At 40.6% G+C, this 18,425-nt stretch overlaps 1 protein-coding gene across 1 annotated transcript in view; it reads left to right on the forward strand.

Moving 5' to 3' along the window:
* The first annotated feature begins 7,998 nt into the window (after nt 1-7,998).
* Nucleotides 7,999-18,425, forward strand: part of SMU1 (SMU1 DNA replication regulator and spliceosomal factor) — a 30,333-nt gene continuing 19,906 nt past the window's right edge. Inside the window, exons 1-4 of the mRNA XM_061163828.1 lie at nt 7,999-8,137; nt 11,241-11,451; nt 13,009-13,161; nt 14,497-14,607. Of these exons, the coding sequence (XP_061019811.1) occupies nt 8,112-8,137; nt 11,241-11,451; nt 13,009-13,161; nt 14,497-14,607 (501 nt within the window). The 5' untranslated portion in view covers nt 7,999-8,111. The remainder of the gene's footprint in view (nt 8,138-11,240; nt 11,452-13,008; nt 13,162-14,496; nt 14,608-18,425) is intronic.

An 18,425-nucleotide genomic window follows, 5' to 3' on the forward strand; every position in this document is an offset into this window, starting at 1 on the left:
TTTGCCTCCCAATGCAGGGGACATGGATTAAATCCCTTGTCAGGGAACTAAGATCCCACATGCTGTGGGGCAACAAAGCCTACATGCTGCAACTAAAGAAGCCTGTTCATAGCAATGAAGACCCAGCATCCAACCAAAAAAAAAAGGAGTAAGAACTCAGACAGCTCTTTGGTAGCTCTCAACTCTTTTTTTCTCTGTGCAGCAGGTTTCATTCATTTCTCTGCAATCTGACTTCCTTTGTTCCTCAGTCAAGTAAAGAAAGTGCCCACCCACAATTCCTCAGCATATCAGGTCAGTTAGAATGAGAATATTTTGATCCCAGTTCTTAATATTTGGAAGAGAGAATTCTATCAGCATAGTATGGGTCAGTGTCCACCACTGGGCCATTCAGGAAGGGAAACATCTGGAAAAACGTAGCTTTAGACGGCCCACCCCTGAGTGAGAGTAGTTGGAAGGGGAAAGGAAAAAAAAAATGTGAATTGACCAGACAACCCAAAAGGTGTGTGGAGAACAAAGAAAGTTAGATTGCAGAGAAAAAAATGAAACCAGCTGCATGGAGGAAAAAGAGTTGAGAGCTACCAAGGATGTTGTCTGGTCAACTCAAAATTCCCCACACACATCCAGGGAATGAGCCTGGATCCTTTCCCTCCAAGTAGATAAAAGCCAGTCAACTCAAAATTCCCCACACACATCTAGGGAATGAGCCTGGATCCTTTCCCTCCAAGTAGATAAAAGCCAAGCATTCCAGGTATCTAGATTTGATCCTTATTCTATGCCTTCGAGTCCCTGGAGGTTGATGGAAATTAGTCTGATAAGGAGATCAGAGATGCTTTATTCAAGAAAAGGACAACAGTGGGAACTCCCTGTGGGAAAGTACAAGAAGCTGCAGGAGCTTGTCCTGGCCTGGACCTGTGGATTCCATGCGCATAGATTCCAGATCAAAAATATGTTAAGGGAAGCCTCTGGAAGTTACAAGTGCTGACAAGTCATGGTGTGGGGAGACAGGCGCTCCAGCTCTGGCCTCCCATCTGAGCCTCAGGCTTGTGAGAAGATCACTTTCTTTGTAAACAAAGGCAGTGCTAGCCATACACCGCCATTGTGGCTTTGAGTCTCAGGGGCAGAATTAGCCAACAGGGACCAGACAATGATTCCTGGGGTCAAGACAAAGTGGAGGATTACAGGGGACCATCCATTCACCCCCCTGGTGGCACAGGAGAAGGATACACACCCTATTTGTGAGAGACATCAAAGAGGGGAGGAGTGCTTCCCTGCAAAACTAACCAGTACTTCAACTTGACTTTTAGTATGAATTTTCTTATTGTGTTAAGAAACATAAAGGAGTAGGGCTTTTACAATTCTTAATATATATATCAAGAATAACAATAATAATATAACAATAAACCCATGTGAAGTGAAGTCGCTCAGTCATGGCCGACTCTTTACAACCCTATGGACTGTAGTCTACCAGGCTTCTCCATCCATGGACTTTTCCAGGCAAGAATACTGGAGTGGGTTGCTATTTCCTTCTCCAGGGGATCTTCCTGACCCAGGGGTAGAACCCAGGTCTCCCACATTGTAGGCAGATGCTTTATCCTCTGAGCCACCAGGGAAGCCCTAAACTAAACTCATATAGTGAAAGGCAAAAGAGTCACACAATCTGAAGAGAAACCAGAGTATAAGGAACTCTTAATCAGTGCTTACTACATGCCAGGCAGGGCATTAAGTGTTTTATACAGATTAGCTCATTTAATCCTCATAACTTTTGAGGTAGTACTATTATTATCCTTATTTTACAGCTACCTCACACTTTACCTTGCTTACCTCATGGCTTCCTCCATCTGAAAAAACTTTCAACTGCTTCTATTTCTAAGTACCTGATTGCTATACATTTTCTAGGTCATAAAACTGACTTATTTTCGAGTCAGTTCAGGCTGTAGGATGCTGGTCAGCCTATGGTTTGTTTGCTTGGGTCTGGTATGGGAAGCGGATAGAAGTTACATGGTATAAAACACGAGTGCCTGTGGTTGCCTTTTAGGTGGTGCTGTCGGTGAGGCTGTTTTCTTAACAAGTGTCTCCAGGATAGGCTTGTGTAGCTGATGTCCGGGCCAAGCCTTGTGTCCTCAAGCTAGAACTATTCTTTGTGCCCCATCAGTCCCAGGTCATTGCTCTCCTTGGAAGGCATCTTTCCTTTTCTTTTCCCTTCAGTCCTATACGCCTGGTCTCGGCTAGTCCACTGAGGACAGCATCCTCAGTCATTGGTCAAAGAAAGAAGGGAAGGGACCAGAGCCAGCATCGGTGAGTTTTCACAAGCTTGGGACTCCCTCACTGTGAGATCTGGGTGGGGCTCTTCAGTCCCTTTTTCCTACTTTCTTGTCTGTGTGATGGGACGCTTCAGTGCCTCCTACCAGCCTCATCCAGACAGGGTTGGCTGTCCACCCAAGGGTCATCCCACTAGCACCACCTACTCTTCCTTGCTGGATGATATGCGATTGTGTTTGGATGCTCAGGAAAGTGGTCCCTTCATGGCTCCAGGGGGCACATGTACATGCTTAGGCCATGCATGGTAATTCCAACCCTTGCCAGTGATGGCTTTCAACTTGGACATATGATGATGCCTTGGTCAAGAGACCAGCTGAAGATGGCGTTTCTGGGAAAGGCGTTTGTCCCTGGTAAAAAAAAGTATCCATGTGGGGAGTTCCCTGGTGGCTCAGTGGTTAGGACTTGCTGCTTTCACTGCCATGGCCTGGGTTCAATACCTGGTTGGGGAACTAAAATCCTGCAAGCTAAATAAATAAATAAATAAATAAAATAAAATCCTGCAAGCCATGCAGCGTGGCCAAAAAAAAACAAAAAGAAAACAAGCTATCCATGTGAAGATACTCTTCTTTTGACTCTCCAGTGAGCGCTACATTGCAGTCTCTGAAGAGAACAGGCTTGCTCTTTGGGATTTACAGGAAAGCATGTTTTGTTCCAAGTTGGAGCATGTGGCCTTTATTCAAGTAGGTATACAGAAAAGGTCCTTCATCATGGATGATGCAAGAATTCCTGTAGGAGTTGGGAATTTAAAAAGAGAAAGTTGAGTTAGAAGATCTTTAAACCAGGCCAGTAACAGGTAGAATTGTGTAATAATCTTTCTCTAGTCTTTGCCATGTTATCTTGATGAAATTGGTGTAGTTTAATAGAAAGGGCCAAACTGTTGCCCCGTTTTAGCAATCAAATATTTACCCTACCTTCTACTTTCACTGGACCAAGGATCTCTCTCCCATAAACCTCTCTCTACTCCTTGATACCAAACAATGTCATCTTTTCTGTGGTTGGCCTGCCCTCTGCTGGATTGAGAAGATGGGTTGCAGAAACGTGGACTTCTGGGATGGGCCAGCTCTCCAAAAAGGACGTGATCAGGAGACTGGATTTCCTTTGGGTTCATTCTAGGCTATTGGTTCACCAGAAGTTAGGTCTGGGGGGCTGTGACCCAACTCTGAGTGTAGGGTAGTAATCTTCCTAATGAACGCAACTGCCTGGTTTAGAGGTTAGAAAATGTGTGTGTTGTATGCCTGTTTGAGTTTCTTTATTCATGTACAGATGAGATGTAAGAGACCTCATTTGTCTAGTGTTAAAAACAAACTTTCTAGACAAATAGATGGTTAGCAATTGTCAAAGCTTATAAACTTGCTAATAAGGGATTAGCAAAATAAAGCTTATGTTTTAGGAATAGAAAGGCTGTGGAAACTGATGGGTTATGTAGCTTGGATACAGAAGACTTACATAAGCAGCCAGTTTAGGGGGGGAAACTCCCTAATTAGATAAAGCTTGAAGTTTGGTTACAAATAGTAACAAATGTCACAGTCAACTCCCTTGTTACAGAGGAAATGTGGAGGAGGAGGATTTGTGTTGCCAGGGACATTGGCTGTCAGTCAGAGATTAAAAATCCAACGTATCAAAGAAGTGAAGAATGAGGATACCTCTGCGGCTGCTACCTGTAATCATGAAGTTTCATTTCTCAAGAATGACTTCTGAGGATCTGATTGCCATGGGTGCATAAACCACAGACCCCGTAACAAATAAGCTCTGACTTGAAACAGGCTACTTTGTACCAGGAATTTTTCTCAAGCAGCAAAAGCAGTGCAGCTAGAATATAGATTGTGTGCATGCTCAGTCACTCAGTCGTGTCCGACTCTGTGCGACCCTATGGACTGTAGCCTGCCAGGTTCCTCTGCTCGTAGTTTACAACCTCCCAAACACCAAACACCTTCCCACACACCTTTTTTCCTTTAGTTTAGAGAAATTTTTTTTTTCTGAAATTAGAATGATCAGAGATTGAATTTTTCCACACGTTAATTTTTCAGATAAGTGACATTTGTGTCTTTGAGTACTGTAACTTTTCCTCTTGAAAAACTAAAAAAAAAAAAAAAAAAAAAAAAATCTAATTTTTACATGTTTATGAAAAAGGAATTTTAACGATGTAGAATAATGAAAAGAAAATACTATTTGTCCAGATCTGGTTACCCAGATGATGTTAGGTGAATAACATCCAAAGAACCTTTATGTATGCATATAATAGCAGACTGGGTAGATAGGTAGGTAGAATAGGCTCATGAAACTCTTTTTGAAAATCTTGAGTCTAGATATGTTTTGGAGTTTGGAATTTTTATATTTTGGTAAGATAATATGGTGTATATATACTGTATATCTTATATCTCCCAGCAGGATCTAAGTGATACATAATTTAGTATATTAACACTTCTGCATAAGAGTGTTCACACTAAAAGATTTTTAAAAGACTGCAAATAGCCTCACTTAAATTCAGGACAGATTTTGCTGCTAAATGACTTATAAAGTATATAAAACATTCAATTTTCACAGTTTTTTAAATTTCAGAATTACAGATAAGGAATTGTGGACCTGTGTTTTCATAAATGGGATGATACAACATATGCTATTATTTAGAGAAAAAGTAACCAATTTAATTGTACCTATAATTGACAGAATAAATAGAAACTGAAGTGAAACCAAAGGAATTGCCGTACTTCACATAAATGTTTCTTTATTACAAAAGATATTATTTTCTAAAATATCTTTCCAAGGTTAAAAGATGAGAGTAAGGAAAATAATAAGAGATTGGAGTCATTCTCTTGGTTGGAATAATTTCTGGCAGCGATCTTCTCAACATGTTTGAGTACTATTAGGCTTATGGCCATCCAAATATTCTGTAACTTTTTCTTTAGTATCGTGAAATTCAAATAACATAATCTACTCACATAGATATTGAAAATATTAATATAAAGCCTAATATGTAGGAAAATAAAAATAAATTAATTTGTTATAAAATATAGTGATATGGATTTCAATATTTAAATCCTTGGGCATTACTACTAAAGACATAATGAAGCAGTGAGATGCTTGCTGTGTGTATAATTAACAAGTTTAGATTTAATATAAATTATAAGAAGAGAAGCCATTCCATTCAAAATGATAGCAGAGGTGTGACGGACACTAGACCAAAATTTGGTATTAAGTAATTATATTGCCATACACCTGAAACTAACAAAACATTGTAAATCAATAAAAAATGTTTAAAGTAATTATAGAGAAGACTTACTTGTATAAGCAAAATAGAGAAGTAAACTTAATGCAAGTAAGAATAACCTGTTAAGTACTAGGTAGAGAAAATGAAGGCATACGCTAATTGTTGAAAATGAGTAGTGTCTTCTTTTCAAGGAAGCTGTTATAAGAATTTTCTATGTTGCATCATGAGATGGGATAGTTAAAAAATATGTCAGAAATCATACGCCTATCTCGATGCCTGACTACACGCTGGAACAAATATTTTGACTCTTAAGACCTTTGATCTTGGAGATCTTGGAGACCATGTCTTTCAAAAGTTAATGGGAAACTGAGAAGATATGAAAGAAGGAGAAGTATTTAAGAGTTTACAGAGAAGTTGTGTGGCAGACCTTTGGGGAAAGTATCAGATAAGACTGAAAACCGGTAGAAAATCTCCAGATAAATCATTTCAATATGTAATTTGACAACATAGATTTCTTATCACTGTGCTGCAAATTTTAAAAAATTGTACAGGATGGCAATAAAGTATTTTTAAAAATAATCTTTATGAAATTCATTGATATATCTACATTTCATTCGACTCTACTAATTTAATGATGTATGGTTTCAAGTCTATTAAAAGAAGTCTCAAATCTCCCTTTACACATTTGCATCTGGTTTCATTCTATTTCCAGGAATTGTACCACTGCTGTGAAACCATTTTCAACTAAATACTTAGTTGGAAAAAAAGGCTACAAATAATTTAGGTCTTTCCAAGAAGTGAGTATGCAAATTTGGAGTCTCAAACTTTTCCTAATTAGATTAATTAAACTGTGTTTTGGCTTCAAAATCTTTCATTTATTTAAACTCAATAAACTTTTCCTGCAAATATTGCCTGATTTGCAATATATTAATCAGCCCTATCTTTTACTAATTTATTTAGTTTTAATTGGAGGATAATTACTTTACAACATTGTGTTGGTTTCTGTCATACATGAACATGAATCAGCCATACGTACACATATGAATTCCATAGGTATACACAGGAATTCCAGTTGAGCTATTTCAAATCCTAAAAGTTGATGCTGTGAAAGTGCTGCACTCAATAGGCCAGCAAATTTGGAAAACTCAGCAGCAGCCACAGGACTGGAAAAAGTCAGTTTTCATTCCAATCCCTAAGAGAGGCAATGCCAAAGAATGTTCAAACTACCGCACAATAGCACTCATCTCACACGTTAGCAAAGTAATGCTCAAAATCCTCTAAGCTAGGCTTCAACAGTACATGAATCAAGAACTTCCAGATGTTCAAGCTGGATTTAGGAAAGGCAGAGGCACCAGAGACCAAATTGCCAACATCCACTGGATCATCAAAAAGCAAGAGAATTCCAAAAAAACATCTACTTCTGCTTTATTGACCATGCCAAAGCCTTTGACTGTGTGGATGACAACTAACTGAAAAATTCTGAAAGAGATGGGAATACCAGACCAACTGACCTGCCTCTTGAGAAATCTGTATGCAGATCAGGAAGCAACAGTTAGAACTGGACATGGAACAGCAGGCTGGTTCCAAATAGGAAAAGGAGTATGTCAAGGCTGTATATTGTCAACCTGCTTATTTTAACTTACATGCAGAGTACATCATGAGAAATGCTGGGCTGGATGAAGCACAAGCTGGAATCAAGATTGCCAGGAGAAATATCAGTAACCTCAGATATGCAGATGACACCACCCTTATGGCAGAAAGTGAAGAAGAACTAAAGAGCCTCTTGATGAACGTGAAAGAGGAGAGTGAAAAAGCTGGCTTAAAACTCAACATTCAGAAAACTAAGACCATGGCATCCAGTCCCATCACTTCAAGGCAAATATATGGGGAAACAATGTAAACAGTGACAGACTTTATTTTCTTAGGCTCCAAAATCACTGCAGATGTTGACTGCAGCCATGAAATTAAAAGACTCTTGCTCCTTGGAAAAGAAGTTATGACCAATCTAGATAGCATATTAAAAAGCAGAGACATTACTTTACTGAGAAAGGTCCATCTAATCAAGGCTATGGTTTTTCCAGTAGTCATGTACAGATGTTAGAGTTGTACCATAAAGAAAGCTGAGCGCTGAAGAATTGATGCTTTTGAACTGTGGTGTTGGAGAAGACTCTTGAGGGTCCCTTGGACTGCAAGGAGATCCAACCAGTCCATCCTAAAGGAAATCAGTGCTGAATATTCATTGGAAGGACTGATGCTGAAGCTGAAGCTCCAATACTTTGGCCACCTGTTTCGAAGAACTGACTCACTGGAGAAGACCTTGATGCTGGGAAAGATTGAAGGCAGGCGCTTAGGTTCAGACTTCTGAAAGGCCCTCGAAGCTCCGCCCCGCACAGCCCAGCCTGCAGGCCCCGCCCCGCAATGCCCCGCCCCACACGTAGTCCTCGCTCCTCTTCCGTACACACCGCCTCCAGAGCGGGCGTCGACGTCGCCGGAAGTGACATACGTGGGTCGCCGGAGGTGTTGTTGGTGCGTTGCGCGACTGGGCTGAGAGTGGAGTGGGGCCTGCGCCCGGAAAGACAACGCTATGTCGATCGAAATCGAGTCCTCAGAGTGAGTCTCGTGGTGTCGGATGTTCGCGAAGTGGCCGGGCCGGGAGTCGATGAGTTGAGGGGTGGACGCTGCTCGAGGGAGGCGTCCGAGAGGTTGGGCAGTGGAGGGGTATTTACTTCCCCACAAAGAAGCTTCTGGGATCTGACTGCTTCAGAGGCGGGCCCACAAAAAAGTAGCGAACGGAAAGCCCAAAGCCCGGTGGAAGGCGGCGTGGGGCTAGGGGTAGGACGTGCCCGCAAAACCTGAGTTCTAGCCCTCGCCGTCTCCTGATGCGCCCTGAGACTGAGCAGATTAGCCATCCAATCAGGACTCCGGTCTCATCTGCACAGGGGGCCGCACTCTTAACCTGCCCTCTCTTCCTGCCCTCTTGAGCACGGTGGTTTGGTGTGCTTACACGGCCCTCTGGTTTCTTCTGCCTAGCTCTTAATCGGGTGTTGTCACCGTTTGCCCACCCTTCTAGCCTGTGTCGGCGCCTGGGGGCTGCTTTTCATCACAGTCTCGGTTCCTAGTACGTCGTAGAGGCTCAATAATTGTCTTTGGAATGAAAGAACGACTAGCTGTTTTATCCGGTTCCGTGTGGCGCTGAATTTTGGTTGGCCAGTGAGCTTTGTGTAGCCCCAAGGGAGGGACAGAATGTGGAAATTGGGCCAGGAGAATGATAGATTTGGGGGAGAGGGGTACTAATGAGTGACTGAAGAAAGTCTTCGGTGAACTTCTCCAGGACTCCATCCTCTACTTGCTCTTGCCAACGCTTAATAATTAAATCGGCAGACTTAACATGAGTTAAGGGAGATGACTTGTCCTCAAGATCTGCCATAGGAGGAAGGGAGGTTTATTCATTCAGGAAATATTGAAGTCTGCTGTGTACCTGCTCTAGACCCTGGGAATATGGTAGTGAATGAAGCAGACCAAAGTCCTTGCCCTTATAGAAAGAGGAAGGAAAACAGCAGACAAAAGCAGTAAGTAAAATAGGCTTACAGATGGTGGTAAGTATTGTGGAGAAAAGTGAAACAAGGGTGATGGAGAGTGCTGGGGATGAAGACAACTAGGAGTTGGCAGGAATTGGAAAGGATTCCATGCTTCAGACCCTGAATTAAAAGTGAGAACAGATCATTCTCCCAGCCCTGAGCTGCTGAATGTTTTTTTATTATCAATAATTGCTGTGTTAAATATTTTCTCTGCTAGTCACACTGTAAGCAGTGTCATCTTCTCTTTGATCAGCCCTACAGACTGATCTGTATACCCTTCAGAGTAGGTATTTTTCTTAACAGATGAGGAGATAGGCAGAGACCTTAACTGACTTGTCCAAAGTCACAGTAAGTGCAGAGCTCTGATTCAAATCCCAATCTATCTCCAAAACTTTTAACTCTTATGTATTACACAAAGAAGAAAGTGAATTTGATTTTGGCTCTAGCAAATATGAGTTCTTTGCAAGCATGGTGTCTCATTGTGGGAGTGTAAATGGAAGTGTGCTGTGGGAAACTGTGGCATTGGAACAGCAGGATCCAAGCTGGGGTCTCTTAACAGGCCCATGAGAGAAAAGACCACTGTGAGTAGCAGTATTCAGTTCCCTTCTGCAAGAACTATTTTTAAGAAGAGGGGGTTTGCTTTCTTATCTGGGCTATTGGAAGGACTGATGCTGAAGCTCCACTACTTTGGCCCCCTGTTGCAAAGAGCCGACTCATTAGAAAAGACCCTGGTGCTGAGAAGGATTGAAGGCAGGAGGTGAAAGGGATGAGAGAGGATGAAGTGGTTGGATGGCATCACTGGCTCAATGGGCATGAGTTTGAGCAAGCTCCAGGAGAATTATGAAAGACAGGGAAGCCTGACTTGCTGCAGTCCACGGGTTCACAAAGAGTCAGACACAACTGAGTGACTGAACAACAACAATATATGCTCACATGCCACACTGCCAGTTTGAATCTTCCTTTTTCCACTTAGCTCTGTTTCCTGGCCAAATCCTCATCTGTAAAATGGACATAAGAGTAAATGCCATCCTCATAGGGTTGTTTTGAGGAGTAACTGAGTCAAAAATGCTTAGAACAGTACCTGATATATTGTGAACACTGGTCAAGTAAACATCGGTCATTGTGTTTTGATTATTTTTTTTTGTTTGTTTTGATTATTATTTCTTTCCCGGGAAAGAGAACAGACTAAATTCCATTCTGAAATCTCTTCCAATCTGGACAGTGTGACCCCTGATGCTCGTGCTGTCCAGTAGAAATATGCATGAGCCATATGTGTACTTCTAAGGCAAGAGAAGAACAGTGTAATACAGCAATGTACATGAACTTTTACTGTCTATATAAAATATTATTCACCAGACTCCTTAATACTAAGCCAAAGACCAAGAAATTTTAGTTGTATATATTTAACTGTAAATGACTTGTAAATTTTCTGTCACATGCTGAAAATTGTTGCTTGTTCTCTCAATATTTGGAGATTGTCTGGGTCCTCTTTCCCTTGGGAAAGTGTATCCACATGTTTTTATTTCACTTGTCCTGAAATTTTAGTAATAATGGCAGTGGGTAGGTGTTAATTTTTGTGAGGACACAAAGCTTTGTTTTGAATTTACATCTAATATAGCTCTACTTATTTGTGTTCAACAAATCCCTGTTAAAAAGGTCTCAATTCATATTTTTTTGTTGTCATTTAAAAATGGACCAAACCATCCAGTCATTTAGAGTATTCTGTGTCAGTGAGTAGACTAGGTTTAAAATATTTTCCTAAAGTGTGCAACAGTGGAATCATATGAGTTAACAAGAAACTTGGCATAATAAAAAGATCTCTGACCTTGCAAGTGTGAGAGTCTTCTTGGTACTATCTTGCTTTCTGACTGAGAGACACGGGACAAGTTATTTCCCCTCACTGAACCCCAGTTCTATGCACAGGTTCGAAGTAGGAACTGGGTGATCCCCAGGGTCTTCTGTAACTCAGATTCTATGATGTGGGGGCTGGGGGAGGGAAGGTTTTACTCACATGATAAATGGAAAGCGGGTAGTGAAAGGAGGATGGCTGCAGAGAAAAATAAACTGGGCCTAGTTTTGTGGCATCTTTGGTGAGTGAGGATCCCTGAGCTGAATGACATGCTTGTTTCTTTCAGTGTGATCCGGCTCATTATGCAGTACCTCAAGGAGAACAGTCTACATCGGGCGCTAGCTACCTTGCAGGAAGAGACGACTGTGTCTCTGAATACAGTGGACAGCATTGAGAGTTTTGTGGCTGACATTAATAGTGGCCATTGGGATACTGTTTTACAGGCTATACAGTCTCTGAAATTGCCAGACAAAACCCTTATTGACCTCTATGAACAGGTAAGAGTGGGGATGATGCTGATTCCTGGACCTGGGTTTATTGTGGGCGTCCCTGACCAGAGAGCATCCATAAGCATTTCTGCAAGTGTTTTGGGCTGTGACAGCCCTTAAAATTTACTCTCGAAGCTTGAGTGTTACTCTGTGTTTTTTTTTTTTTTTTTTAATCTTTATTTTATTTATTATTTATTTATTTGGCTGCACTGAGTCTTAGTTGCAGCATGCGGGATCTAGTTCCCTGATCAGGGATCGAACCAGGGCCCCCTGCATTGGGAGCGTGGAATCTCAGCCACTGGACCAACAGAGAAGTCCCCACTACTCCGTATTTTTATCTCTCTTCTTGGAAAAGCCAAGATTTCCCCAAATTGGTATTATTTCTCAAGTAACCATTAAATGATCTATTCTAACATCAATCATTCATACACCAAATAGTGTACTGAAGTTTTGTTCTGACACTGACCACCACTAACCAACCACTAACTTGTTGGTGTAGACCCCACAAGTTAAGGGCTCAGTCCTCTATAGGACTGTCTTTATTTCACACACCAGCAATACTTTGATGTCTTGGGCCACCCACACTTCTGACCAACTGGCCACAAACTTAAGGGTCCTCATGACCCACTCAGAATTGATATTTTAGTAGAATGACGCAGAACTCAGAAAAGTGACATAGTGATGATGGCAATTTTATTATCAAGGGAAGAGATCAGTACCAGCCAAATAGAGAGACATGTAGGGTAAGGTTTGGGAGGGTACTGAACCACAGTTTCCAGTGCCTTCTACCCATGGAGTTAGGGTTAGTCTGTCGCCTGGCATTGAAGTATTCATCAACCAGGAAGCTTCATAATTTTTCATTCAACCTCCAGTTCTTTTTTTTTTTTTTTTCAACCTCCAGTGCTTTGACTCTCTTTGGGGTTGGGCTAGTTCAAAGCATCAACAACGCTCAAATCATGTGGTTGGTCCTAGTGGTAACCAGCCCCTATCCTGAGCCGTCTCCGTAGCGCTAACTAGGTGTGATGCAGAGGGCTCATGAATAACAAGGGTATTTATTAGTGGGGAGATTCCAAGGTTTTTAGAAGTTCTATGCCAGGAAACCAGTACATAGATCATAAAATTGTTTAACTGTACAGTAGAGCTGAGTAGACTTTCTGGAAATAAGAATGTTGTGTGATTTGAAGTGAAAATAGGGAAATGGGTTTGTTTCTTTACAATCCATGTGGGTTTAGTAATACCCTAAAGAAAATTTTGGTAACTGAAGGACAGTTTCTCTGGAGCCCATGGATATATTTCCATCTTTTTAGTTTTTTTTAGCATCTTACATTTGGAATAAGAGACCTGAGAGGAGGGGAGATTGGTAGATAAAAAGGAAGGATGGAAGTTATTATTGTATAACTACTTTAGTTGTCTGCATGAAATTGCCTATGGAGAGGGAAAAGGGCATTTCCTGGTTTGTGATTTGGAAATCACTTTGGCAGACCATTTCTGTGTTGGAAATTGTACTGAAAAAGAAAACGAGTTAAGAGAATGCATTGAAACCGCCACTTTCTTTCAATTTTACAGGTTGTTTTGGAATTGATAGAGCTCCGAGAATTGGGTGCCGCCAGATCTCTTCTGAGACAGACTGACCCCATGATCATGTTAAAACAAACACAGCCAGAGCGGTATATTCATCTGGAAAACCTCTTGGCCAGGTCTTATTTCGATCCTCGAGAGGTAAGACTGATAATGAAAAGAAACTGCTGTTAACTTTGAAAATGTGCAATAATGTGATATTTTTTCAAACCATGTTATTAGATACTTTTTATAATTTTGTTTTAATTTTTACAATGATACTTTTTTGTTTATTTACATTGGTTGAAATTTGCATATATTAAAGAGGGTAGTCTTGTTCATTTTCTGAGTACTTGAGGGCCTTCTCTTCTGCGCACACCCCATCATATAGGATTATGTGTTCATTAGTAAAAAAGCAGAAAGTTTATTCTGGTGTTATTTCTATTATTAGCCTAAGTATCTGCCCAGAAGCACTGCTCTACTGTTGGTGTGTTCACTGTGCATTTGTGTCCTTAGCTCTTAACAACTGCAGTTTCCTTTTAGTTCTTTTATTTCTTTTTTTTTTTTCTTTTATTTCTTAAAAGCTTATGTTTCTGCTTCTCAGCTGCTTATGCTCCTGGTAGAGCATTATGATTGATACCATTCTTCAAAACTCTTAGATATAGTTTCATTCTTTCTCAGCCAGCCTTTTACCAGAAGGTTTTCTAAATAGGAGGAAGAAGAATTTAATAGGCCCTGAGTAATGGAAAGTTAGAGTAAACTCAAGGAAACCATGAGGATAAAAGAAGGAGTTTAGATTGCCAGGACAGAATTTAAGTTAGAGTTGTTAAAGAACTTCTGGGCTGGAAGTCATTTGACTGAAAGAAATTATTAAAGATTATAAAAGAATCCTTGGCTTTGCAGATTTTTTAAAAACTGGAAAAACAACTCTGACTTTTACATAGTTTATTATTATTGACGTATACTTATTACTATGAGACTCTTTGACATATATTTGGGCTTCCTTGGTGGCTCAGAGGGTAGAGCGTCTGCCTGCAATGCGGGAGACCTGGGTTCGATCCCTGGGTTAGGAAGATCCCCTGGAGAAGGAAATGGCAACCCACTCCAGTATTCTTGCCTGGAAAATCCCATGGATGGAGGAGCCTGGTAGGCCACAGCCCATGGGGTCGCAAAGAGTCGGACACGACTGAGTGACTTTGCTTGCTTGACATATATTTATTATTTACTATTTTGAGGCTCTTTTCAGAACTAACTGTGGATTGGCTAACCTCAGTTCTGTCTCAGCTCATGCTTTTGAAATGCAAGTGGGTAGAATTGAGACATCATTTTAAAAAACTAATTAATTTGATTAATCCTCTGTTTAACTGGGTAGTTTCTTTTTATCTTTTGCGTTTTGAATGTTTCTGCTTCGTTACTGTTGCTCTTTTTTAAAAAATAAGCACATGTATATCTTTTTCCATTTCTTGGAAATGATGCTATGCCCCTCTCCTTTTTCAGGCATATCCCGATGGCAGTAGCAAAGAGAAGAGAAGAGCAGCCATTGCCCAGGCCTTAGCTGGGGAAGTCAGCGTGGTGCCTCCATCTCGTCTCATGGCATTGCTGGGTCAGGTAATTAGTCTTTGGAACAGAAATTCCTGTGGACTCCTGGTAATGTTTCTTGTGTATAAACTCTTATGTATGAGCTAAAGAAATTAACCTAAGAACTGGGAACTACCTATAGAACTGCTTGTACCAACAGCTGTGCCGTGCCACATTCGTCCTTCCTAGGAGTGGTAGTGCAGATTAGTGGTTACGGGCATACACTCTGGAGACGGATTTAGAGTAACAATAAAATTGATTGTCCTATCTTGACATTGTTGATCATCGAGTCAGAACACCGGAAGAAATATTTGCCATAGTTAGAATCTGAGCTCTCTCACTTACCGGCTGCGGTGTTGGACACATTGCCTAACTGTTTTGATCCCATTTACTCATCATGGTGTTGTACTAAGGATTAAAGGAGATAAAATGTACTTAAAGCAATTGTATATTGACTGGCACCTTGTTAATACTCAGTAAATGGTAGCTGCCAGTGGTGTTTCTTTTTTATTTTTTTAAGCAGTAGTAGTAGTATTAGCATTGTCATTATTATTTATAAAGCTGTCTAGAGTGTTAGATGTTACATAAATAGCAGAGTTACAAGTCATTAATAGAGATGTAAATAGCCTTTTTACACTAAATCTGCATTTTGAAAGGGGCCAAAAAGCTACTGTTAGAGGCTTACAGTGTTTCTGAAATTCAAAAATAAGCTGCTTTATTTCTTAATTTACTTTTTACCTAAGTGATAGATGTGCATAATTTAAGTAGTACCTCAAGGCTTTTAGAACTTCCTTGGTGGCTCAGATGGTAAAGAATATGGTGGGCCACTGTTCATGGGGTCACAAAGAGGCAGATACGACTGCGTGACTAACACTTTGACTTCTCAGGGCTTTTAGTGAGAAAACAGTTCCATCTGCCCTGTTCTACCTTCTTACTTCCCACAACCATTTTTAACTCTTGGCATTTACCTTTGTAGCTGAATATCATGCTTATAATGTCATATTTTGATTTTTTTTAGAAAAAGTTTTAAACATTAACTGTTGACTTTAGTGGAAGATGATTTCTCTCTTACCTATTTCCCACAACATGCACACATTCTTCTTTCTCTGGATTTTCAGTATAGTTACATCACAACTTTTGGTTAAATCATTTCAATGTTTACATTATCTTTACATCAATATTGTTTGTAGACAAAAAATAACTATTTAATTTCTTATGTAATTTTGATGATTCTTTGCACTGATTGCTTAATTTCTTTCTTTTGCCTAGTTTTCTGTGTAACTTTTGCTTCTTCATCCTGTATCATTCCAATAAGTGTAAAAATTCTCCCTTTCCCCCTGCTTGCTGATATTTTCCCTGAGGCCCTTCTCTCTCTTGTTCTCATGGTTTCCTGCACAGTGATTGTACTGGGAGTTCTTTCATCTTCATACTGAGAGTTCTGGGTCATATTTTTCAGGAACATGTTTTCCTTCTCATAGTTTAGAACCTTCTTTTAATGGAGTACTTCTGGTAACTTCCTAAGAAAGGGTACACAGAGGTAAGTTTTTGAGTGTTTGCTTGTGTAAGCAATGTCTCTTACCAAGGTTTTGTTTATTCTGAAATACAAGAAAAGTTGTAGGAGTCCTACCACCCAGAGTTTACATATGCATGTTAACAAATTGTTTTGTTTCATAGAATTTGTGCATCTTTTTTAATGTATACATGAAATATTTTTAATGGTAACGTCTTAGAAAAAAAACTCTTTTATACTATAGTTAAGAGGTAGTCACATTCAGAATCTCCACAGAAGATAACATCAGGAGAGGCCATGTGTACATTCATTCTACAAGTATTAAGCACCTGATATGTGCCAGGCATTGTTTAGATACTTATGATATATCTATGAAATAAAGAGGTCTTTCTTGGAGGAGTTTATATTCTTGTAGCAAAGATGGATACTAAATAGTAAACAGCATTTAACAAATTATGGTATGATAGTAATGACTATTGTGCTTAGTCGCTCAGTTGCGTCCAACTCTTTGTGGCCCCATGGACTAGCCCGCCAGGCTCCTCTGTCCATGAGATTCTCCAGGCAAGAATATTGGGTTGCCATGCTCTCCTCCAGGGTATCTTCCCAACCCAGGGATCAAATCCAGGTCTCCTGCATTACAGGCAGATTCTTTACTGTCTGAGTCACCAGGGAATCCCAACAACTATTAGGACAAACTAAGAAACTTAGAGGACATTAAGAGAGGTGAGGCATGGTAAGTACACAGGCAGGTTACAGATGTTTGTTAAGGGAGAGTGTTAAGTTCAGTTCAGTCCACTTGCTCAGTCGTGTCCAACTCTTTGCAACCCGATGGTCTGCAGCACGCGAGGCCTTCCTGTCCATCACCAGCTCCTGGAGTTTACTCAAACTCATGTCCATTGAGTCGGTCGGTGATGCCATTCGACCATCTCATCCTCTGTCATCCCCTTCTCCCGCCCTCAAACTTTCCCAGCATAAGGGTCTTTTCAGATGTCAGTTCTTCACATCAGGTGGCCAAAGTATTGGAGTTTCAGCTTCAGCATTAGTTCTTCAGTGAATGTTCAGCACTGATCTCCTTTAGGACGGACTGGTTGGATCTCCTTGCAGTCCAAGGGACGCGCAAGTGTCTTCTCCAGCAGCACAGTTCAAAAGCATCAATTCTTTGGCGCTCAGCTTTCTTTATAGTCCAACCCTCACATCCATACATGACCACTGGAAAAACAATAGCTTTGACTAGACAGACCTGTGTTGGCAGAGTAATGACTCTGCTTTTTAATATGCTGTCTAGGTTGGTCATAATTTCTTTTCCAAGGAGCAAGAGTCTTTTAATTTCATGGCTGCAGTCAACATCTGCAGTGATTTTTGGAGCCCCCCAAAATAAAATCTGTCACTGTTTCCATTGTTTCCCCATATATTTGCCATGAAGTGATGGGACCAGATGCCATGATCTTAGTTTTTTGAATGTTGAGTTTTAAGCTAACTTTTTTATGCTCCTCTTTCATTTTCATCAATAGGCTCTTTAGTTCTTCTGGATTTTCTGCCATAAGGGTGGTGTCATCTGCATATCTGAGGTTACCGATATTTCTCCTGGCAATCTTGATTCCAGCTTGTGCTTTATCCAGCCCAGGGTTTCTCATGATGTACTCTGCATATAAGTTAAATAAGCAGGGTGACAATATACAGCCTTGACATACTCCTTTTCTTATTTGGAACCAGCCTGCTGTTCCATGTCCAGTTCTAACTGTTGCTTCCTGACCTGCATACAGATTTCTCAAGAGACAGGTGAGGTGGTCTGGTATTTCCATTTCTTTAAGAATTTTCCATAGTTTGTTGTGATCCACACAGTCAAAGACTTTGGCATGGTCAATAAAGCAGAAGTAGATATTTTTCTGGAATTCTCTTGCTTTTCGATGATCCAGTGGATGTTGGCAATTTGGTCTCTGGTGCCTCTGCCTTTTCTAAATCCAGCCTAAACATCTGGAAGTTCACGGTTCACATATTGCTGAAGCCTGGCTTGGAGAATTTTGAGCATTGCTTTACTTGTATGTGAGATGAGTGCAATTATGTGGTAGTTTGATCATTTTTTGGCATTGCCTTTCTTAAGGATTGGAATGAAAACTGACCTTTTCCAGTCCTGTGGCCACTGCCGAGTTTTCCAAATTTGCTGGCCTATTGAGTGCAGCACTTTCACAGCATCATCTTTTAGGATTTGAAATAGCTCAACTGGAATTCCATCACCTCCATTAGCTTTGTTAGTAGTGATGTTTCCTAAGGCCCACTTGACTTCACATTCCAGGATGTCTGGCTCTAGGTGAGTGATCACACCATCGTGATTATCTGG

This window comes from Dama dama, chromosome 16 (genome assembly GCF_033118175.1).
Source record: "Dama dama isolate Ldn47 chromosome 16, ASM3311817v1, whole genome shotgun sequence".
Taxonomy (NCBI): Eukaryota; Metazoa; Chordata; class Mammalia; order Artiodactyla; family Cervidae; genus Dama; species Dama dama.